The following is a 24,996-nucleotide window of genomic DNA, read 5'->3' as shown; positions in this document are numbered from 1 at the left end:
TCCCAGGAAGGCTTGGTGATACTGCAGGCCCCAATTTGCAGGAGGATTTACTGCTGAGATCCAGGAAAGTACACGCCACCATGCTATGGAACATATCCCTGAGTATCCACATAGTACAGTTTAGGACACACAGGTGTTAAGTTTTGGGGATGGGTTCCCACTAGGCCAAGCCTAGTGACCACCAAGCTTCGCGACCAAGTCTAGCGACCACACCTAGCTACCAAGCCTAGCGAACTAGTCTGCAAGGCCGCGCTGCCTAAAGCACTCTTGCGGTACAGACATCGCTGTCCCTACTTCCCCCTTAAACAGGAGGCCATAATGAAGCTGCTGAATGTTGTGGAGTGTTGCAGCACAGATGCCTTCTCAGCGGGGAGCTGGGCAACAGCAGAGCTGGATCCTGACAGACATTAATCAGGTCTGAGCAGAGGAGATCTTCAGGGGAGCTTCACAAAGCAGCGTGTCAGGACGCCTCCTTCCTTACCTGAAACCTACACTGCAGGTTCAAAACAAGTTTTGTGGTACAGAATCTTCTAGACTAGGAATGTTTTTTATACAGACATTGCCGGATCCCATGTATCCCAATGGGATGGTATTCCAATGAACATGAGTCTTTTTGGCGTACAGGTAATTTAAAGATGCTGTAAAGCAAATTCCATGATTTGCTTCTCAGTACATTATATACGTATGAAATGAGTTGCTGAAAGCAAATGCAAAGCTTGCACTGAAATGTGGAGTTAAACCGTTGAACAGTTTCTCACACGTTTTCAGCTCAGGTTATGTATAGGCGGGGCAAAACGCGTCAACGTCAACATCTACGTCACAGCGTCAGATCACAGACGGTTTATATAACCTGCATTCTGTTACTCAGCTGGTATGATGCAAAGACAAAGTCATTAACACATAAAACACTCAGAGACTGTAGGTAGGACTGTTCTGATATATTTAGCTAGTTTTACTGTAGTTGCTAAATTCAATATATTTGAGGGAGAGGAGCTTTTGCGCCTTTAGGCGACACGCCCCCCCCAGTCTCAAGCAAAGAAGATTGCTGATTTTCTCATGATTTCAAAGCCTAATATAACATACATTATTTTTTTGGGATGGGTAGTTAACAACACATTCTCCTGTGGTGTCAGGAACTTAAACTAATTTTCAATTCCACTTTACAACATCTTTAACAGAAGGATTCGACAAAGAATACAAAACAGCGTTTCAAAAACAGTCAAACCAGACTATTGGACATTTCAAAACAGTTTATTTTCCCTCTCTCCCAGAGAACAAAGTTTCCATAATCTTCCAGTAAGAAGATTCCTTAATGGAACCATAGCCTGGGGGTTGAAACCTAGAAGGGAGGACGTGGAAGAATATGCAGCAGTCAGTCTGAATAACACCACCAAGCCCAGTTCAACTGCTACACATCAACACCCAAGGGCTGTACCAAGTCCCAAACACCCTGCTGTAGATAACATAGCTCACGGCAACACACCAGGCCAGTGTCATATAAACAGGAACTGGAAGAACTCAGAAGCCACACGCTACTATCAAAAGTGACATGCACGATTCGGATGCAAACCATGCCGGGCCAGGATCTCCCAACCTGACAGAAGCAAAGCAAGCTTGTCCAACAGCCTCCAAAACCCAACACACCCCACAGCCATCTGCAAATGGCACTCCTGACAGCACTGAATCCCTCAAGCGCACTATGATCGTGTTTGAATAAAAGCAGTGCTGTGTATTAATCAGATGGTCGAGCTGGAGACTGCTGGCAGGTCCAGCTGCTGTGGACACAGGCCTCCCCCACCGCTGCGATCGCAGCCCAGCCAGATGACTCAGCTCTGGGTAAACGTTGGCATCGGAACGCTCAGCGGCAGATGAGCTCATCTGCATCACAATTAGCCAGCGGAGCAGGACTGTCAGGTGTTTCATCAACACATACAGCCAGGGGCGGGGGTGCACAGCGGGGGGCACGGGGGGGGGGGGGGGGGGCTACAGGGGAGTTTCACGGGGAGGGGGTGGGGAGGCACGGGGGGGGGCACCCTCCAAAGCTTTCCACTCAGAGAACTCAGAGAAGACTGGCGGAGTGGGGGGGGGGGTCAACATACAACCCGACACTAACCCTCTCAGGACAGGGAGTGCTGGGGGAGTGTCGATGGTGGGGATGTCCACAGCAATAGTCTCGTGTTAGCACAGGAGGACAAGTATATAACCAAACACCTTTGGAGCCTGCTCTGCTAAGAGGGAAACTCAGCCTGGAGATGTTGTTGACCCCTCAATTACAATCATGCTCTCCGGTGCAATCAACGGCCTGTTGTGTTCACCGGAGCTTGGAGAGGCTTGTTACGGCGGCAGTTGTTGTCACTACTTTATTAGCCTAACTGAGGGTCAAGCAGCTCTCTGTCTTGATCTCTGTGCTGCTGTGAAACAGTAGAGGGGAAGTCACACCAGAGGTCCAACCTGTTTCCCCACACAAACTCTTGTGTTTCCACGGACACAGAAGTGTTGCAATCAACTTTATGGTTACTGCAATAACGACAGTAACCATAAAAGGTGCCAATTGAATCCTAACCTCCCTCCGGTTACAATAATGACAACAAAACAAATTCACTGCAGCCGATCTCCATAATAGCTTTCAACAACACCACCAGTTAATACTGTAGCACATGAGCACAATCACATTCTATTTATTTATGTATTAAAGTTGCATGCCTCTTAATTATTCTCTTGATAAGGAATTCTAACAAGGTGTTGTTGGCTATTGGTGTACCTGGCAACACAAGGCCAAGGAGCATTCTGTTGTGTGTTGGGCTAAAGACAGTCTTCCCTCAAACAGATGTTTAGCTATCAGGCTGTCCTTATGCGGCACACTTGAACACCCATTGAAGATTTTGGTTTAACTACCTCACATAGTTGCTTTGGATAAAAGCGTCTGCTAAATGAATAAATAAATGTAAATGTAAATGATTCTGTGCAGGAAAACCTTATTTCCTGTTTATGAATATTTAGTGTTTCTGTGAAGGGAAGACACATGGTGAACACCATGATTGTCCAACCTCAGGCTATGCACAACTCATATTCACACAGGTCGAGAAATACGTGTCGTGAATTTGGACGGTAATTACCATAGCATGCTCTTTCTCCCTCAAGTGGACACACTCTCTCTCTCTCTACTTCTTTCTTTCTATTTCTCGTTCTCATGAATTCTCTCTCTCTCCCTTCTTTTCTTGTCTGTTCTACTCACTCCAGGCTTCGGTTAGTGAGTATATCTCTGGGATTGTGTAGTGTAGTGTTCCGTACCGACTCCCTATATTCAGAGGTCAAGATCCACAGTTTTTTCCTTTCCCTCCCCCGAGAGTGCTTCTTTCAGCCTGGGTAGTGTTCCTTTGTCCACTCCAAGGTTTTAGGTTGAGTGTTTACATCTATTGGCTTCTAGTAAGAAAGGTTTATCCCCCACAAAACATTTTCATTTGATTTGTTTTGACACCCAGTAACAGTCATCCGACTTCCTGATTGTCAGGAAGTGATTTTTTTCAGATGTTGGGAGGCTGACCAGTGACAGCGCAGTGTGCTGGCTCCACAGGATCAGAGGCCGTCCTTGCATGACTGTGGTGACACATCAGGTACCAAGTCTGTGGGCTCATCAGCTGTAAAAACATTCAGGCCTTGGCTAGATCTTAACCACAGACAGAAAAATCCCTTCTGAAATCTTGAAGTATTTTGCTTGGAACAAGTTGGATTTCAATTTAAAATGATCAACAAAACACACAAAAGTATTTTCACACATCAATCTACACCCCCCCCCCCCCACACACACACACACAAACATACAAACACATACACACACCCTAAAACAGGTCATGATCACATATAAATATTTTTGCTCTCTTCCAAGTTGATGTAGGATCTTTCAACATCAAAGCGAGTCATGAATATTCTCTTTCTTCAAGTTCCCTATTTATCTCTGTGTCTAATAGTACCAGTAGTAATACAACACTCCAATATTCAGTTTATGTCTCTTGATGCACATCTTGTCTCGTAATTACTGCCTACTGGTTCACTCATTCAGTTTTCAATAATACAATGGGATCCCAGAAAGGCCGATTAGAGGGACTGTGATGACAGAAAGCCCACGGCCTTTGTTTAATGTGCTTAATCCTGACAAAGGCACTTCCAAAATTTGCCACGAGTTCCCCAGAACTTCTCCCCTCTGTGTGAATGTACGGTTCCCTACGTCAGTGCTGCTGCTGCAGTTGGGTCGTTATGATAGTTTCTCATATTGTGACATCAAACTCCTTTTCCTGGATAGTTCCATCACGAGGTCTTTAATACGACGGTGACCCCGGTAGTCACGGACGAGGACTAAGCTGATGTGTGGTGGTGAGGCTTTGGCTCACTGAGTTAGTGCGGGACTGTGGATGGTAATTCATGTCTTCCTCAGCAGCTTCTGCCTCTGTTGTGGCTCTAAATACGTCTACAACTTCCCGACAAGCATGGAGCGCCGTGACAGAAACACACACCTCTCCCCTCGACGAGGGGCAAGATGAGACGCAGGAAGCCCTGCATCCCTGTCAACAAAACCCACGGTGGAACGACCTGTTCTGTAGCACTCGCTCACTGTGGACTCAGCTAATGACCAACTCTGTGTTGAGCTAATAGGATAGAACCCCAGCAAACGACTGATAACAGCATCTGGGGGCTTTCATCTATTAACAAGACGGGTAATCTTCATCTTTTCATTCGATTATCGCTGACTAATTTTTTATATAAGGATTTTTAGGGGGGGGAAATAAGTGCATGCAGAGCCTTCTCATTTCTAGTTACCATACCTCAACAGTAATCTTCTTATCCTCATGTGTCCTGGCTACTATGACTTGCTAGCGTGGAAGAATCTATATTTCATGGCTATATTGATATTTTGAAATAATTAATATATTTGAATGTGAATTATAATTCACATTTGAATGTGATCTATTAAAAGCAAAAAGGTAGGCTAGATTACATTTACATTTAGCAGACGCTCTTATCCAGAGCGACTTACAGTAAGTACAGGGACATTCCCCCGAGGCAAGTAGGGTGAAGTGCCTTGCCCAAGGACACAACGTCATTTGGCACGGCAGGGAAACGATCCGGCAACCTTCTGATTACTAGACCGACTCCCTCACCGCTCAGCCATCTATGACTGAGATTAGTGATATTTGCATATTTATATTCTGATATTCTAGTATGAAATATTGTTGATATATGATGTATTCAGATTAATTCTGTCTGAAAAAATGTCAGATACAATTTAAGCAAATAACACAAAACAGGATAAAGAAAACCCAACTTCCCTCAAATGAGTAAACTGAATTTACAGTATTTACTGTATTTACTGTATTTATAGACTAGAGTTTGGAAATGGTTTCAGTAACTGGTATCATTACAGAGATAGAGATCATGGTTCAAAGAATAACAGGGAAGTGTGTGTAAAATAGCCTATCAACTTTGGTTTTAAGATGTAAAACTAAATGATTAAGTCTAATTTCAGTAGATTTACAATAGAATATTAATAGAACACTTCAAAGCAGGACTAAAATCAAAAATCAAATACTACTAATCATTTCTTATTGTGAATGAATGAGACTAGGCCTATCTTTTGATCTCATTTATTAATTCAGTTTTGAAGTTTTTCTTCGTGTTTATCATGATTTCAAGTGAGCTTTTGATGAAGCATTTACATGTTGACGCATGAACCATGGTCCTAAGAGGAGACGATTTATTTTGTCTTTGATCGCACCTGGTTAAATTAGGTCGATTGCTTGCTCTTAATGAGTTAATTGTTCAAATTCCTAAACAAAGGAGGCATAATCGCTCACGGTAAATATTCTCACGTAGCCTATGGCATGCACAGCGGCCGGTACATTAGACTTTCGCATCATAACCACTGCCTCCATCACTTGGGTGATTGAATTAGAACAAACCTCAATTCAACCTTCCAATCAAATTAATTCAACATTTTAAAACAGTATCAAGGATCACAATGAGCTTGCAATCTACCTTCAGCCAGGAGACGCATCGCATGGACAAACGTAGGGTCCAGCGTGTCTTTCTCGGCCATGAGCTCCGGCAAGTACTTCTCCTGATCCATATTCGGGTCCGCTACCTCTCCAGTTCACCGCTCAGAATGCAGGTGAGACGACAGAGGTGATGAGTTGTGGAATGCGCGTCTTCGTTCCTCTACCGGTGGTTGTTGTTACAGCAGTACCGCAGGAAAACAAGACGTTAATGGCAAGCGACGCTTCACTGAGAACTGGATGTTTTTCAGAGGCTTCTACCCATTTCCCCCAAAACCCAGCTCAGTCGCGGCTTCCTCGCGGAGAATCACCCACCTTAGCTACAGAGGGACTCCTTGCTCCCCGCCCCCTTCTAACACGATTGGTCGTATTCTCTCACAGATTGTTCGCCAACGACATATGGGTCTCTCTACACTATTATGCTAATACCGTATATACGGAACGGTTCACTCCCCCGTCGCTGTCCGCGGTGCTGGAAATCGCTCGCGTGTGGGAGAAGTCAAGGGTAACCTACACATATACCTGTTTAATTACGGAATGCAAGATTGAAATGTTTCACAAATTGAAGCACCATGCCATTGCCTTTTTTTAAGTTATGAAATTTGGGTTTGGTAATCAGATAACTGTTACTTTTGTATATATTTGATGTATTCATTTATTTGTCATTTATGATACTTGGTAAATGTAGGCTACATTATTTTATACCTCTTTAGTTCACATAAACATGTATGGAAATTAGTTAGCTAGACGACATTCCCCTAAGCTTGTGTGGAGGGAGGTTTAGAGTCATCTGGTTTTGGTATGACTATGAATTCTAATCAATGGATTTGAACAGGCTTACACTTGCCAAGATGGATTAGTGTGTGGTGACAAGCAGGCAGTTTAGCTACTGAAGGAACACACAAATGTATATACATGCACACACACACACACGCACAGGGAGAGAGGAGAAATAGAATCGTAGCCCCCATGTTTTGTGACAACCACTGATTCACAACCACTGCCGAACTTGAGGCTCATACAATTCAGGAGAGTCTAAAGAATTTCCCATCCAAAAGTAACGTAACAAAATTCTGACAGAAAAACAGAGGTTGTCCTTGAGTCATGGCTTCATGCGCTCGGCCTCGATAGGCTTCTTGGGCCTGTATGAGAGGCACGGTAGGTCATTGGACAGCAATATTGGTGCCCGGTTCTGGCTCTCACATCTCTCTGGCTCGCGGCGTTCTCTCCCCTGGCTCGAGGAGCTCTTTCGGTTGAGCCTCGCCGGCTCTGCTTTTGTGTGCAGGGGCACTGATGAGGGGACGAGCCGCAGTGCTTGTCCGCTGAGCAGAGAGCGGGAGAGCGTTTGAAGCGGCTGGCTGTGACCTGGTTGTGAGGCAGCCCGGGCTGCTGTCCCTGGTGCAGACGGGGAGGCGTGGACTCTCTGCGGATGCCACGGTGTACACATGAGTATGTATATTTGCTGAGAAAGAGAGAGAGAGAGAGAGAGAGAGAGAGAGGGGAGAGAGAGAGAGAGGGAGGGGAGAGGGGGAGAGGGGGAGGGGAGAGGGTGAGAGAAAGGATGAGAGAGAGAGAGATAGAGAGGGGGGGAGGGGAGAGGGGAGAGGGGGAAAGAGGGAGGGGGAAAGAGGGAGGGGGAGAGAGGGAGGGGGGGAAAAAGGGGGGGGGGGGAGAGAGGTAGAGACAGACAGAGGAGAGAGAGACTGATGAGAGAAAGGATGAGAGAGAGAGAGAGAGAGAGAGAGAGAGAGAGAGAGAGAGAGAGGGGGGAGGGGAGAGGGGGAAAGAGGGAGGGGGAGAGAGGGAGAGGGGGAAAGAGAGAGAGAGAGAGAGAGAGAGAGAGAGAGAGAGAGAGAGAGAGAGAGAGAGGGTGCCAGTGTTGGACACCTTTCAAAGTGAACGCCTGGATAATATACCATTACCACACGGTTAGCCATCTGTCTGCCCAAGGCCCCAGGGTTTCTACATTCATAGTAACATGCAAAAAAAGCATGATTTCTGCTTTTTCAATGAGCCTTCACAGGCAGTAGGGAGTCAGTTGGCTGAGCGGTTAGGGAATCGGGCTAGTAATCTGAAGGTTGCCAGTTTGATTCCTGGCCGTGCCAAATGACGTTGTGTCCTTGGGCAAGGCACTTCACCCTACTTGCCTAGGGGGAATGTCCCTGTACTTACTGTAAGTCGCTCTGAATAAGAGCGTCTGCTAAATGACTAAATGTAAAATGTAATGTAATGCAGGAGGTGATTCAGATTGTTCTTTATCTAATGGGGGGAATCACAACCTCTACACAGGCACTTTCTCTTTGTGTCTGAGATATGCTGAACATGTTTTCCTGTATTAGATTTAAAGATGAATTCGGCTCAGGTGTGCAGTTGCCTTTTCAAATAACCATGTCATATAAAATTGTGACTGGAATTAATGCCTAGCTTTAGACCAGGACCTTTGCAACATGTTTGTAAAGGGAAGCAACAACAGAAATTACCATCAATATTCTATTCTGCCCATGCTTCATTCCTCATAGTTTATAAGAATTTGTATTTGTAGTCTACTTATTTTGAAAACGCATATTAGTGTGGGGTTTGTGCATCGTGATTGGATATGCATGGAATATTACAGCTCTCTAGTGGTCAACAAGTAGAACTGCAGAATTGTATAATGGAAAATTATATTTTGTTAAATAGCACTGCTAATAAGTCTCTGTAAGTATATAAATATACCCCCCAAAATGTCCAGTAAAACACTTAATCCTTTTCAAAATGTATATCAAAAGTCTTAACGGAACTCTTGCAGAGTGTGGCCCTCAGTGCCTGGGGCAGTGTGGCCCTCAGGGCCTGGGGCAGTGTGTGTCCCTCAGTGCCTGGGGCAGTGTGACCCTCAGGGCCTGGGGCAGTGTGACCCTCAGGGCCTGGGGCAGTGTGTGTCCCTCAGTGCCTGGGGCAGTGTGACCCTCAGGGCCTGGGGCAGTGTGTGTCCCTCAGTGCCTGGGGCAGTGTGACCCTCAGTGCCTGGGGCAGTGTGACCCTCAGGGCCTGGGGCAGTGTGTGTCCCTCAGTGCCTGGGGCAGTGTGACCCTCAGTGCCTGGGGCAGTGTGACCCTCAGTGCCTGGGGCAGTGTGACCCTCAGGGCCTGGGGCAGTGTGTGGCCCTCAGTGCCTGGGGCAGTGTGACCCCTCAGTGCCTGGGGCAGTGTGTGGCCCTCAGTACCTGGGGCAGTGTGTGGCCCTCAGTACCTGGGGCAGTGTGGCCCTCAGTGCCTGGGGCAGTGTGACCCTCAGTGCCTGGGGCAGTCTGACCCTCAGTACCTGGGGCAGTGTGTGGCCCTCAGTGCCTGGGGCAGTGTGTGGCCCTCAGTACCTGGGGCAGTGTGGCCCTCAGTGCCTGGGGCAGTGTGCGGCCCTCAGTGCCTGGGGCAGTGTGACCCCTCAGTGCCTGGGGCAGTGTGGCCCTCAGTGCCTGGGGCACAGTGTGGCCCTCAGTACCTGGGGCAGTGTGTGGCCCTCAGGGCCTGGGGCAGTGTGACCCCTCAGTACCTGGGGCAGTGTGTGACCCTCAGTGCCTGGGGCAGTGTGTGGCCCTCAGTGCCTGGGGCAGTGTGGCCCCTCAGTGCCTGGGGCAGTGTGGCCCTCAGTGCCTGGGGCAATGTGTGGCCCTCAGGGCCTGGGGCAGTGTGTGGCCCTCAGTGCCTGGGGCAGTGTGACCCCTCAGTGCCTGAGGCAATGTGTGGCCCTCAGGGCCTGGGGCAGTGTGGCCCTCAGTACCTGGGGCAGTGTGTCCCTCAGTGCCTGGGGCAGTGTGTGTCCCTCAGGGCCTGGGGCAGTGTGACCCCTCAGGGCCTGGGGCAGTGTAGCCCTCAGTGCCTGGGGCAGTGTGGCCCTCAGGGCCTGGGGCAGTGTGGCCCTCAGGGCCTGGGGCAGTGTGACCCCTCAGGGCCTGTGGCAGTGTGGCCCTCAGTACCTGGGGCAGTGTGGCCCTCAGTGCCTGGGGCAGTGTGGCCCTCAGTGCCTGGGGCAGTGTGTGGCCCTCAGTGCCTGGGGCAGTGAGCGTCAGGGCAGCTGTAACGTGAACCCGGTCTGAACACCCCACGGAGAAGGTGGCAGAGAAGGAGAGATGACAAATCTATGTTTTTCACCTAGAACCAGAATGTGGAAATGCAATATCCCACTCTGTGAATTATTAAGCAGTATGTCTTCGTAATGGAGAAAGGAGGTTAAGGAATGGTCAATCTCATAACTAATGGATGTCTTGTGATGTAAGGGATGCTGGGGGTAGGTCTCGGGAATCCACATACTAAGTAAATAACCAAACAGTATCTAATCCTTCTTTTGTTTTGTTGAAATAACCAGAAGATTCTCTCTGTCAGAGTTGTCCTCTCCCATGACTGGATAAGATTATTTGTCGGTTCACAATGAGTTAAACATGATGTTATAATCAGCTAAACTCGCTTTACAGTTTGTATTACTTGATGGTAAATCATTTATGAAACTTAAATTAGGAGAATGTGGATAATCAAAACCCCTTTGCAGATTGACTGAGCTACAATGATTGGTTCAGTGACTGCCAGTCTGAATTTAATATGTAGAATACATTGTCTGGTCTAGAAAAGACCTCATGCTGGTACATTGAACAGACCCAGTGTCTTTAGCTCCTGGGTTATCAGCACGGCCTCCTAAGGACTGTAGATTTGTTATAATGTTTGGCCTCCCTGCTGGCTTTCAACCATCTCTCTCTGGTGGCACGCAAGCCAATGGCCTTTGTCTTTTGGCATCATGTCCAAGCTTGGTCACCTTTAAACATGGGTTTAATAACTGCCTCTGGTGAAGAAGAATGAACAGGGGGAGGGTATTGAAATGTTCTATTTTTAGTTGCTCAGAGAGTTGCTTCATGTAAAAGCAATTATTATTATCCGTTAATGTTGCGAGGAGAGATAAAAATGCCACACTATACCATCACCAAATTCAATTTACTCAGACAATGGCTAATATTCAAAAGGCTTGTGTAATTTCCCTTTGAGGCAAATATACAAAAATATTAATTAAAAAAAAATAACAAGACCTTTATAGTTTATTATTTGGAGCGTGCGTTAATGGAATACTAATTACATGTTGTTGTCTTTGTGTTTCGATTTACATCCCATTCAAATTCAAGCCATCCTGAAATAAAATGCCTTTACTGTGTCATGTTGCTATCTAGCTGTCTGGGAGACGTCCAGTTCTGACAATATATCCTGTACTGAAATATATTAATGGTGAGATTAAACTGTTCATCCTGTAGGGAGAGGTTTGTATGAGAACTGAAACAGCTGAAAATGAGATTAGTGTCTCTCAACAACATCCAGTCATGGCTTTAGGTGATGCTGTGCTGGTTTATTCCTGCTCTTCCATAAGCAAGGCCTAAAGCTGGTATTTTCGCACAGTCATGCCTTGGTCATAAATGCAGATTCTGTATGTAATGGTGAGCAGCTAGAGAAGTCCTTCCTAACCATCACAGCTCATTCACACTCTGGGATGAACCATCCCCGCTCTGTTTCACAACATAAACACTCTGCAATCAGCATCATGGTTGATCAATAACCATTCTGACTGCACCTTTTTTTCCACACACACACACACACACACACACGTTTGCGCACACACACACGCGCTCGCACACACACACACACGCACACACGCATATGCACGCACACACGTGCATAATGGTGGAGCTGATAACTGACGTACTACAAAAGATAAAAGCAATAACTAGAACTTGTATTTCCTTGAAGAAAGACAGGATACTCTCTCAGTGACACGTTACTGTGTTAGAATAATATGTGTCGTTTATTAGGTGGTCCCACATGGTTCGAACTTGATATTTGAGCTGTGCAAAAGACAGAATATCTATCTCTATCTCATCACCTTGAGTTTAATACACGAGTCCCACATAGGGGAATTTGCTGTGTTGGAAATTAGTATAGTGACATTCTCCAGGACAAAGAAATCCCATAAGATTGAGTTTCCAAACTCATTAGTGAAAACCACATCTAAATACAGAATCCATAGCTTAAGTGTTCACCGCCTCCCAAAAGTCTCATTTGAAGCAAAACCGCTCTCTAGATCAATAACTCAGGTCGTTCGGGAGAAATATGAAACCTTTCAATTCATCAGTAGATCTTTGTGCTCATTAATTTCCCTTTATATAATTATGATATCCATTTGCCTGCACTTTACTCGCGGCTTATGCCGTTTTCTGTTTTACTTTATAGTGTTACATTGATGCAAACTCAAACTCTATATTTTTATTGATTTCATATATTTTTTTTATCACCAAATGATACAGCCCTCCGTTAGGTCAAGGTGAGTTGGTTGGGTTACCAGATGATGTGATTGCGTAAGAGCTTGATCTAGTGAGAGAAGAAGTCTATTGTCCCACTGTACTTTAATCTTATTGTTGTTACTGTTTTAGAATATATATTTTTTTCTTCATTAATGTATTTTTAAACGATATATGTAACTATGCTTCTGTATTTGTGACCTGATTGTTAATTAATTAAATTAAAAAAAGAAAATTAAAAAAAAGTTTGCCGTAAAATCTCATCGAGGGATCACGTGTCCAAAAACCACTCCGGTCTTGAAGCGTTAGGATTGCGGAGCCTGCGAATGTGAATAGCACAAGTGAGTATTTATTCCTACTTCTTCATTCGTATGTGATAGGCTACTTAAAAGGCTAATCTAACTGATACATGCAATGGAATACGTGGAATGGAAAACTGAATTAAAGTTTCCACTGCTTGTTGTTCATTGTGCCGCCGCATTGGCAAGATTAGTCTACGAAGTTGATCATTCATTTGACCAGAAACTACGGTTCAGCGTAAATCACTAAATACACTTTTCTACATTAGACACAGAAATATAAGATTAAGTCACTTGATTGCGTTTTTAAGACACTGACTTGAAAAATCCAACGTGAACAAATGGATCAAACACGGGCGTAAGGTGCACAAACACTAAAGTGCTTACAGTTTTTTTCCGATTGCTTAAGCACAATTTTGAAAACAGCGCTCAATTTGTCAAAACACAACACAAGATTTACACAACCAGACACACAAGTAATACCTCCAATCTTTTGCTAAATGAAACACTTTGTTCAAAACTATACAGTCATGTATAAACAATTCTATCATCGTATGCCACACACATGGTTCATAAAATCTGTCTCTGTTTGAACCAGTTACACACTGTTCTGCACAATTTAAAACACTTGTGTTTATATTTGTGTAGATCTCGGCTGCTGTTTTGCTCTTCGAGTGTCAGTTTTCACTAACTGTGATATTAGACATTTTTGAGAGCAATCGGAAAAAACTGTAATGTTTGTCTGAAGGCGTACAGTGGGATGAGTGCCGTGATAGTCGTCCATGGTGGAGCTTGGGCCATACCAGACGATCTGGCCCAGGCGTCGGTAGCGGGGGTCAAGGCCGCCGCCCGGAGGGGTTTCCTGGCCATGAAAACGGGAGCCAGTGCTCTGGAGGCCGTGGAGCTGGCGGTGAGGACCATGGAGGACGACCCAGTGTTTGATGCAGGTACGCCCATGTTTCGAAATAACCTATAACGCTTAAAAATTCTCAAAATATAATCCGTTTCACTCTTTATGTTTTAAACATTTTGTACAATAATTTCAGATTACTTGATAGTAATTCCAGAAAATGTTTTGACTGAAATTTTGTGGGACCCCCCAAAGTTAAAATAATGGGGGGTTCCCCTAGACGTGTGGAGGATTTTAGACCCCTTCTTTTGAACCCAGTATGTGCCTCCCGTTCCTGGAAACCAGTGCGCCCCAATGGTCGGTATAAGATGGATGCTTCATCCATCCACTCTGCCATTTTGCCCCAAACCAAGAACTGACACAGCACATCAAGGGCTGCACTGAAAACTTTGCCAGTAGTTTCGGTGGTTCAGAGAGCATCTCAGATCTCAAAACAAAAACTTTCACCAGTCACAGTTTCCCCCGGATCCCTTCCCAGTCCCGAGGTCATCCTGGAACCTGGCCGAGCAGGAGCTGAAAGGCTTTAGAGGGCAGCCGTTGTCAGATTACACGCGGAAACCTTTTGGGAACAAAACAAGACACTTCATTAACACACTGGGCTTGTCTGAAGTCATCTCATCTGCGATGGCTAACTGCCACATGAGGTGAAACTGCGGAGTCCTTCAATCATTGGAGCGAAATAAGCACTTCATCAGGAAGTCATTGTATACGTCCTGACAGACAGGAAGGGAGTGACGTCCAATCAATAAACAACTAATGCATTCGCACTTTGAGAGAGGAGAAGTCTACTTAGAGTGATACCCACGACTTGAGAAGTGTGCTGTGATACTGTTATGTTGTCGTGAGAGATACTGCATCTTTATTCCTATTACAGTACTGACAGTTGGATGTGATTTTTGATGTTGGATATTGCATTGCTACCAGAATATATCACCAGTATTGTGTTCCTGTGACTCAGAATTGCAAAGTGAACGTTTGCATAAACAGACACACACCATATCACATTATACACACTGCCTGTGCTGTATGTCTGTGTGGTTTGCTATACTTTTATGTAGCCCAAGTGAACTCCACATTTTGGTCTCGGAGACTCTTAAGTTGTAGTGCATGACTTCTAATGATGGGGTTGCTTTGTTTAAGGTCACGGGGCGGTGCTGAATGCTGATGGAGAGGTGGAGCTGGATGCCATCATCATGGACGGCAGGACCCTCGCTGCCGGAGCCGTGTCTTGCGTGAGGAACATCCCCAACCCGGTCTCTCTGGCGAGGGCTGTGATGGAAAAGGTTACCTTTGTGTTTTTCTCCTCCTTTCTTTGCTCGTCTTCTCTCTCATTTCAGGTGAACAAAACCTGTCAGTGGTTTCCCGAAGGCAGCAGCAACTGGGCTCAGCCTAGTATCGACTTGGAGGCTTAATCACCTGTCCTGTCGTTACCCTTTTTGTGTTTTGTTTGAGAAACAATGAAGTAGTGGATTTTGTTCCGGTTTCAGCCAGATGAATTAAGCCTCCTCTGAAAAACATTGCAGCATCCCTTTTAGCCAGCTTGTCACCTTCAAAAGAATCTTTAGTTTTTTCAGGCTTCTGGGTCGTTAACCAAATATAGCCCCTCTCCCCAGAACTAGTGGAGCTGACAGGTCAGACATCGCCTGGGAAACGAGTAGTGATTCCAGCGAGCGCTAGGGATGACATGGAGATGTATCACCGTGAACAGAAGGACGAGTGGTTCTTCTTTGGTGTTTCACTAAGTAGCCCAGTGGCAGTTGAAGGACTATTGAACGTTGAACTATTTTAGCTACACACACACACACGCACACTGTCCATCACTGCGAGAGGTTTTCTGCAGACCACTAATTCCAAAGATCAAAGGTAGTGTGAGATAGCTCTCAGGTTCAATAGCACGGGGGGAGATAATAGGAGAGGTTATCAGGATCTCTCCATATTCTGCCATTCAGATTATATGATATACTGTACCAACTTTTCCTATATTGCGTTGCGGCTAACTTCTTACGCTCAAACATGCTCTCTGGAACTTGATGTTGAGAATGACTGGGATCAAGGACTGAAAATCACGATGGACCTCAATGTTATATACATTCTCGTCTGAGTAACTCCCAGCCTGTTACAAGCCTGTGCTTGGTTTCTCTCTCTCTCAGAAGCTGCCTTGGATTGGCCCCAGCAGTCCCCTGTTAATATAATACCCTTTCCAGGTAACCATGGCAGCAGCGTCCTAACCGATGCTCTCCCAAAATCTGCATACTCTCACAAGGGGAATGACAGTAGGTTGTTTGTCATGTGCTGCTAAGCAACAGAGTACCAGTGAAGGAAATCCTTGCATGTCAGGGCCTTGGAAGGCATGGCGTGTTTGTCTCAGGGAGAGCCTGATGTGGTTTCTGTGGTAACGTCAGGGCCTTGGTACACATGACCCTCTGTATGAGTGTACTGATAGCATCCTATCTGTACACCCAGGCAACACCCAGGATTCACCTTGTCACTCCAGGACAGCGGAGGCTAAACGCTGTGAGGATGCCCCAGGCTGCCTATCCCCCCCCCCCCCCTTGAAAGACCTTGCTAGTTTTTGCTGTGAGCTGCCAGATCTGTTGAACAGCTCTGTATTAAATATTCATGGGGGGAGTGAGTGATCAATGCTGCTATCAAGCTTCAATGACCCTGTAGTCTGGAGTGCACTCAGTCTGACAGAGAAAAATCACTTTCATAATCGCCTAAATATTTTAAAGTTTCCCTATAGGACTAATGGTCTCTGTGTGTTTCCCATTACAGGCTGAGGGGGAATAACGTTCCTACAGCTCAGTCGTTTTACCACAGGGACAGACGTGCCTAAAAGTCATTTTAAAAATGTGCAAATGTTATTGTTTTTATTAGGGTTACAAGTGATCCAAAGATCTCAACATGTACCGCTGTTTAAGTTGAATGGTTGGAAATTAGTCCCACATCATTAAGTAATATTCTCTGTTGTCAGGGAGATTCAGGCTGTTATCAGGGTTTCTATGTAGGAAGTGTGAACTCTCCTCACAGCGGGCTTACCACAGAGAAATCATATGATATTATTTGTGAATTACTGTCGAGTCCTGACTTTCTGTCTCTCTCCCCCCCTCTCTCCCTCTCTCTCTCTTCCCCCCCTCTCTCTTCCTCCCCTCTCTCTTCCCCCATTCTCTCTCTCTTTCCCTCTCTCCCTCTCTCTCTCCCTCTCTCTCCCCCTCTTTCCCTCTCTCCCTCTCTATCTCTCCCCCTCTCTCTCTCCCCCCCTCTCTCCCTCTCTGTTTCTCCCCCCCCCCTCTCTCTCTCTCTCTCCCTCCCCCTCTCCCTCTCCCTCTCCCCCTCTCTCCTCCCTGCCAGAGTAGCTAAGTGTCTGAGGAAGGTGTCAGGACCAGAGATGTTCACCCAGCAGTATAGAATAAAGCTCCTATGTGACTCAGCTGTCATAGATAGAGTTACTGCACAGCCATGATGGGCAGGTCAAGGTGATATCACAGACCTCAGCGCCTGTCTGACGTAAAGGTGATATCACAGACCTCAGCGCCTGTCTGACATCAAGGTGATATCACAGACCTTAGTGCCTGTCTGATTGGCCAGTCCTCGTGTTTACCAGTCACATCTATTCTATTAAATTGTGTTAATACAGCATGACTTTATAATACTATTTTCTGTATCAACGCTGATTAAGTCTTTTTTTTTTTTTTTTTTTTTTTTAAGACCAAAGTGTTTTCGGTTTTTAATGAGGCAACTTGGACAGCAGAAAATGTTTTGTTTTGCAGCAACAGAACACACACTCAGACATCTAACCCATCGTTGCTCTACAGGTCAACTACATCTCTGCTTCTTTAGAAAATAGAGTTTTTAAAGTGGCTGTGAAGCAGAACTGAAAATTAGTTTTAAGTTCATCACACCACAGAAGAATGTGTTGTTAACTACACATCCAAATTCGAATGAAAAAAACACAGACAAATATGTTAAATTAGGCTTTGAAGTCGTGAGAAAATCAGCAGTCTTCTCTGCTTGAGACTGGGGGGGCGTGTCGTCTGAAGGAGCTGAAGCTCCGCCACTTCGAATGTATTGAATTTAGCAACAACAGCAACACTAGCTAAATCAATTGCAGATATCAGAACAGCCCTACCTGCAGTCTCTAAGAGTGGTATGTGTTAATGACTTTGCCTTTGCATCGTATCAGAGTAACAAAATGCAGGTTATATAAACCGTCTGTGATCTGACGTAGCTAGGTGGCTGTGACGTAGCAGGTTTTGCCCCGCCTATACAAAACCTGAGCTGGAAACAGGGTGAGAAGCGATCCAACTCCACATTTCAGTGAGACCAAGTTTTCGAGCTTTGCACATGCAACTCATTTCACACACATACAATGTACTGAGAAGCAAATCATGGAAATTGCTTTACAGCATCTTTAAATGTAAAAGTTGTAACTGAACATGGATACTCTGGCGTATCCATTCATAATTAACTCGGTCTTGTACGTTCTTAATGACTCGTTCTTATATGTTTATTTATTATTTTTTACTTCTTCTGTCATGTCGTTCCATCTCAGACCGACCACGTCATGCTCACAGACAGAGGTGCCAACCGATTCGCTCAGAGCATAGGCATCCAGGAAGTGTCCCCGGAGAGCCTCGTCACAGAGCAGGAGCGGAGGGAGTGGGAAAAGAACAGGAAGTACTCCAGCGGAGTGAAGGACCTCTTTAACTCCCAGTGGTAAGGTCCCATCGTGCCCTGGTGTGACCGGGCGAGGAGAGGGCCGCGGGGTACAAATAAGATTCAAACGTTAATCTGCTGCTGTAGACTTCTCCCCTCACCTTCCACACCCCTGACGGTACCTCCCAACAGGTTTGACTTTGAGTGACTTGGTATATACGGCATCTACCGGCCATTCAGACCAGGTTGCTGCTACTAAACGTGACTTGTTTGGGATGCAGTATCAGAGGAAGGCAAGAGCTGTCAAAGACACAGTGGCAACTGAAGAAGATGATGCCGAAGATGATGCTGAAGATGATGCTGAAGACGATGCTGTATTGAACAGAGGGACGAGGCAGGTTGGTCCCCGAAGGGGGGGGGGGGCAGCTATCGACAGCGTCCAGGAGTGTGGTGCGGCGGGGGATCGGGTGATAAATGATGTGACATGAACAGAAGTCCCTCCCTGAGTGACAGGACACAGGCGACGACGAGACAGCCGCCGCAACGTGGAAGCTTTAGTGGTGAACTTCCCTGCCTCGTGGAGGGTGACCCTCCCTGGAGTTCCTTAAAGATGTAAAAAAGCGGAAGGGAGAAAATTACAGAGCACAAAGACAAGAAGAAAAGAAGTGATGGACGAGACAGATAAATAGCTATAATTTTGTTGAAGTTCTGATTGCTTGCGGATGAATGAAAGCTAGGACGTCGTTTTCTGTTCTGTGTGATGAAATACAAGTGAAGACGGTTTCAGATAGTGAATAGCTATCTCCTCCACTTAGGAGAAGCAGTGAAGCTAGGGGTGGTTGGATGCTGGAATAGTCTGTCCAGACACCAGCACCGTGGCAATTTCCACATCCCTCTTCTTTCTCAGTATATTTTCTGGGTCTGTCTCTGGGTTTTCGTTTGGCAGCCCTGCAATTCTAGAACAGCGTGACCAGTCGGAACCTCCGGACTGTATTGGAAGATTTTCACTGTGATGAGAAATTTCAGACACACGGACTCTGCTTTTACTGTCCAAACAAGCACTGCAGGGTCTCGCTGCTGGCTGGAATTGGGTGTTATTTGTGGAGAGACGTTACCAACTTCTCCTCCTAAAGAAAAAACAAACAAATACAAATATTTGCCACCTGTGTTCATGCCATGAGAAACTATACTTTTGCTTCGCTGTGCACTGAAGCAGCTGTGTGCATGTTTACACACAGCAGTAATGCCAGTAACTGGCTGTCATGTAAGGTCAGTGAGAAAAACCTTGCTGTCCACTGAGAAACAAGTATTGATTGTTCATGGGGCTTTAGATGTCAGTTAACCCTGGGTCAGATTCATCCTCTTTACCATCCTCTTGAGAAAGCCTCTTCTGACACACTGGGACTTGTCTGCTTGAATGAAAAGAACCTGCCGTGGTGTAAGTCTTTGATGGAAAAGCCGTCCAGAGCGCCACCTGTCGCCCTCACGCCGCCCCCAAGGACGAGGCCTCGATGTGGGCTGGAGAGCCTTGCCCCAGGAGGGACTCTAGGGATGGTAGATTGATACGACAGATACCGTTTTAGAGCATTTCAGCATCGGAACAGCAGGTTAAGGCCGCGAGGAGTAGATAAATGGGATCCGGAAGGTAGGCAGTGAGAGCTGGGGGGCTCCGCAGTGGAGGGGCCAAACGACAGTTGGCAGAGCTGAAGCCTCCGCCGTTAGCTCCCTGTGTTCCTGCTGCTTCATCACCGATGGGGCCCTGAGCTCCACAGATAACAGGCCCCTGGAGGCCTAACACACACAACATCCTGCCACTGGAGCGCCAACATAAGCCTGTCTTAATGTGGGGCTTTTGTACCCAGAGACCCAGAGGTCAAACAGGCTGACCCTAGCTCATCATCAGCATGGATAGCAGTCATCAACGTCTTGGCAGAGGTGAACAGAGCCATTAGAATGCAGCACAGTGCTATTAAACTACAGTGGCAATTAGCTGTGGTCTTCCTGACCTATTTTAGCTATGCACCTTCGGAGGGAAAATCTCATCAATACAGACCAGACCCCGGGGACAGAGTTGGTTTAAAATCAGCTGTGTCTGGATGCATTTTCAGACACAAGGCTCTCAATGGCCCCGGTAATGAGTCGCCTTACTGTCGTAATTAACAGAGTTCAACGGCACTGGTCCCTCCTCCCTTGTGGATCCAGTGGAGCCAGCTGTGTCATGACCTTGTGGGCTGAAAATTCACTCTTGGTTGTTTCTTTTAGTCTCTCATTTATTCTGTCTGACTTGGACAGACAGGGGCCCGCAGCGTGTTCAGCACCGCTTGTTCCTCGAAACACGATTAGGCCTCGAGTGTCTAGATAAGAACCCCTTTCAGTGGAGAATCTGGAATAACCTGACCTTTCAACATTTGTTACGAGGGCTAGGATGTAATCCATGACTTGGGAGCAAGGCCTCCAGGTCTTGTGCTCCTCGAAACAGGAGCAGGAGAATGTCTCTGGGATCTGGCGTCTATATGAGCAGATCCATCGTCCGTTGGGCCTTTTAAAGAGAGCCTTCATCGGTCTGGGTCCAGGTCGTCTGAATGTCCCATTAGTCAGCCACCACACATCAGGAGGGCCTTGGCTGCACACCACGGCTCTCTTCCTGACTCTGACGTATGACCCCTCCACACAAGACGTTTTTAGCTTCTGTTTTCAGCCGATCAGTGGGATCCGGACAGTTGTGATTTAATAGAGCAATCAGACGCCCATCGCTGGTGACTGATGTTTCCTTTCAAGAGCTTGACGAGCGATCCTCCACCAACTGCTTCAGACCAATCCTCCTTCCTTTCTGTTGTTAGGAGGCGGTGTGGTTGCTCACCTACTACTTGGAAATATGAGTTTGGGTGTTTGTTTGGTTCGCCCTTGGCCTACCCTTCTCCGAGTGTCACGCTCTGTTACAGCGCTGTCTGGCCTGTTGCTTAGGTTTTTACCCAGAAGGCAATGTTTAACAGGCTTGATAGAAGGAAATGAATATATTCTGCCTCTTTAGAGACTGCCACACCATTCATCTAGTTCAGTTTAGTGTTGTTACCAAGTTATCACAATCCTACATTCTCTCTCTCAGCTATAATCAGAATCTTACACTGTCTCTCTTTCTCTCAGCTATGATCAGAATCATACTGTCTCTTTCTCTTTCTCCAGCTATGATCAGAATCATACTCTCTCTCTTGCTTCATCTATGATCAGAATCATACTCTCTCTCCAACTGCTACTAGAATAATATACTGTCTCTTTCTCAGCTATAATCAGAATCATATACACTAACTCCTGCTATGATCAGAATAATTCTCTCTCTGCAGGGGACATGACACTGTAGGTGCTGTCGCTCTGGACTGCTCTGGGAACGTTGCCTGTGCAACGTCAACTGGTGGGATACGAAACAAAATGGTCGGCAGAGTAGGAGATTCCCCTGTCATTGGTAGGCAAAAGTTGTTTTTGGAGAGGTTTTACTGAGTAACTACTGTTAGCAGTCCAAACATTGCCCAATAACTTTCTGGCCTTATCATTGTAGCAAACATCTCACCACCCTTGCATGTTTTCCCTGCTTTGGCACCTGTGGGTTAGGCTCGGGGGGCTATGCTGATAACCTGAGCGGAGCCGCATCTTGTACCGGCCATGGAGAATCCATCCTGAGAGTCACTCTGGCCAGACTCATCCTGTTCCACATGGAGCAAGGTGCGGAATACACACACGGCATACACACATGTACACACACACAGATGTATACACACATGTACACACACACATAAACACAGATAAACAGACACATACACATACACACATGTACTCACACACACATTCACACAGATATATACACACACAGCTTACATACATGTACATACACACATGTACATACACACAGATATATAAACACATGTACACACACATAAACACAGATATATACACACATGTACATACACTCATGTACTCACACACACACATGCAAACATCTACACACACACATGTACATACACATATATATATATACACACACACAGCTTACACACATGTACATACACACAGATATACACACATATACATGCAGATATACATATATATATATATATATATATATATATATACACAGTTAAATACACACATATACATACAAACAAATTCATACACACATATACATACACACAGATACATACACACATATGCAAACATACAGATCTGTTGTCCTTGGTGAAAATAGACTTGTCTTTCTGTTTTTACCAGGAAATACATATTGGGTCAGGAAGTATTCATGAAAATAATGAATTACGAGGTTGGAATGCCAATCCATTCATTGCTAGTGAGGTTTTCTGAGTAGTGGGTCGTAAGTCACAATATTACACACCCATGTAATTGGCCTACTTCTCTTCTGGCAATTCAATTAGTCACACAGCCGCGGTTCTGGATGTCTTTTCTGCCTTCATGTTGACATGATGGATAGCCACTTGGTTATGTTATTACCAAATCTCGTCATTTTATTACCAAAACTCATACAGCTCGCAAGCCGAGTGGAGCGACAAATTCTAAATTGAATTGCGTTGGTGACTTATGTGCTATCAATTACAAACATGTCAGGATGAGGGGAAGTAAAACGCCTGCTTAATGAGGGGGCGTGGCTATCGCCGCTTCGTTGCTCTTGTTAATTGAATTCAGTTTGGGGAATTTGAATGTGTTATTTGCTTCTCCCCATGGAGCAGGGGGCGTTGCTACAGGGAGACCCCACGACACGTCTCTGCAGAGCTACGCCCCTCAGACCTGGATCATGACATGCTTTCCTTTAGTACTCACCTTTCTTTACACACGCTAACTTAACAAAACAGTGTTTACTTGCACTATGCCAAAACAACATCTATTTTTTATTTTTTATTAAAAAAGACACCTAAAGATACTACCCTCATTAGACTTTATATCCACAAATCCATGTGTTTATTTGTATGTTCATTTTTACCAAGGGATCATTCTTTGTAGCTTGTCACTGGATGCGTTTCCCTTCTGTCTACCAGCCCACACAGAGCTACATCCACACAACCATCAGGCTTGGGTGTCTGACCATGTTGTTGAATTAATGCAGGCGCCTGTGAAGTTTTGACACTACCATTGCCAATCACTTTAATTGGTGGGCAGGAGGCGGAGGTGATTGAGCTTGCAGAGGCTGCAGTTGGCTGATAATGAGGAAGTGTGTGTTGAGGGGGTCAGTCAGGCTATTGTTTGTTGAAGTGTCCTCTGGTAATGACAGGAAGGAGACGGGGAGAAGGGCTGCAGTCTCGCTGCGCCGCTTTCCATCTCCTCAGGGCTTCTTTTCCCCTCGTGTCAAATGCTTGGCACTCACACAACCCAGTGATTCAGACTCTCTGTGACTTGCACTTTTATTTGGTTTTGCTGTCCCCGGAAGTATTGGCGTGATCAAAGTATGGTTTGACTGTACTGCCAGACTGACTTGACTTTAAAAAGTAGTTCTAAGGTCTGATAAGGTGTAAGACTGGTGTAAGACCGGTTTTGTGTCGCCTACACAGCAAGATGGCGAGCTACAGTAGGTGAACAAACACAGGACATCCTACTGTACTGCACAGATGAACACACTTCTGTACAGGAACCTAAATCAATTTGCTTTGTACAAATCTAAATGTTTTCTGTTCCAACAACACACCATCAGTTCCATGCTCGTCTGTCCGGACAGGTAAAGGCACCGCCGAAGCTGTGAACGTTTCTCTGACCTACATGGGCGAGCGGGTCCGAGGAGGAGGTGGGGCCATAGCGGTCTCTCGTACGGGGGATTGGGCCGCCAGGTTCACCACAGAGAGGATGGCTTGGGCAGCCCTGGAGGAGGAGCGTCTGACCTATGGGTTAAACCCAGGGGAAGCCTTTAAAGAGCCTGTGAACATGCTTAACTGAAGGAGAGGTTGATGCTGTGAAAAACATTCTCCATCTTTCTCTGGCATCGAGTTGTTAATATATGGGTCTCTGTGGATCATGATTGACTCTCACTAACCTTTATTTAACATTGTTGAAAGGTTAACTGTCCCAAAACTGGACCATCTAATTTTAGATACATTAAATATGGTACTTAGTAGTGTGAATGTATGTACTTTCAAAGGTTTGATGAGAAATGTTTTTAAGGACTTCTCAGACACCAGTGGGATGTGAGAAATGTGCGGTTGAGTAAACTAACCCTGTTTTATTCCACATTCTCTTTATAGTTTAAATAAATATTCTCTCATCCGACCTTTTAATGATTTGAAAGTGATTGTACAGCCTTTTCCTAGCCTAATGAACTAACCCCTGCAGAGTTTAATACTAATTAACATTTTGGATTGTTTGATCAATAGGGATTGGGTCTAGCAGGGGTAGAGACTATATCTTCATCCCTGTGTCAACTGTGGATGGAAAACAGATAAAAAAAGTTTTATGCCAGATTTTGTTTATTTTATTAAGATTCTATGCATAAGTACCACATAAGCCATAAACAAATAACTAAGACAAACATCAAAAGCACACAGTGAATTTACATAGTGTGCTTTGCAAAGTGAAAGTGGGCTGGCTGTCATATTAAAATATAAATAATAACATTCTTTATATTTAATTCTTTTTCATCGTTAGTCTTTTTCACCATGCAGTCTGCAAGTAAAGACTTCATGAATGTAAATTACATTGTCAACAACCGAATAGCTTATTTGTCGAAAAATGTAATATGCTACCATGTAAATGTTACCGAATCATATTAAACGTAGCAAAATGTTATGG

The 24,996-nt window shown here is 45.5% G+C and overlaps 2 protein-coding genes across 2 annotated transcripts in view; one reads left to right on the top strand and one right to left on the bottom strand.

Moving 5' to 3' along the window:
• The window catches only part of khdrbs2 (KH domain containing, RNA binding, signal transduction associated 2), a 40,576-nt gene extending 34,455 nt beyond the window's left edge, over positions 1–6,121 (bottom strand). The window contains exon 1 of the mRNA XM_047029300.1: positions 6,031–6,121. Coding sequence (XP_046885256.1) covers positions 6,031–6,121 — 91 coding nt within the window. The remainder of the gene's footprint in view (positions 1–6,030) is intronic.
• A 6,514-nt stretch (positions 6,122–12,635) lies between these two features.
• si:dkey-103j14.5 (isoaspartyl peptidase/L-asparaginase) lies at positions 12,636–24,674 on the top strand. Its single transcript, XM_047029167.1, has 7 exons — positions 12,636–12,695; positions 13,402–13,600; positions 14,704–14,846; positions 18,116–18,279; positions 21,561–21,679; positions 21,826–21,936; positions 23,933–24,674. Exons 2-7 carry the CDS (start codon positions 13,414–13,416, stop codon positions 24,145–24,147), a joined length of 939 nt encoding a protein of 312 aa, XP_046885123.1. The 5' UTR covers positions 12,636–12,695; positions 13,402–13,413; the 3' UTR covers positions 24,148–24,674.
• The last annotated feature ends 322 nt before the right edge of the window (positions 24,675–24,996 follow it).

The sequence above is a fragment of the Hypomesus transpacificus genome, chromosome 11 (assembly GCF_021917145.1).
Source record: "Hypomesus transpacificus isolate Combined female chromosome 11, fHypTra1, whole genome shotgun sequence".
Lineage (NCBI taxonomy): Eukaryota > Metazoa > Chordata > Actinopteri > Osmeriformes > Osmeridae > Hypomesus > Hypomesus transpacificus.
The sequence above is the reverse complement of the archived record's forward strand: the minus strand, read 5'-3'. Positions and strand labels throughout refer to the sequence as shown.

Excerpts from the sequence above, each read along its gene's own strand:
- si:dkey-103j14.5 (XM_047029167.1), top strand. The coding sequence starts at position 13,414 with ATGAGTGCCGTGATAGTCGTCCATGGTGGAGCTTGGGCCATACCAGAC. Across the intron at positions 21,680-21,825 it reads AGGAGATTCCCCTGTCATTG|GCTCGGGGGGCTATGCTGAT; the intron begins GTAGGCAAAAGT and ends CCTGTGGGTTAG. Across the intron at positions 21,937-23,932 it reads CCTGTTCCACATGGAGCAAG|GTAAAGGCACCGCCGAAGCT; the intron begins GTGCGGAATACA and ends CTGTCCGGACAG.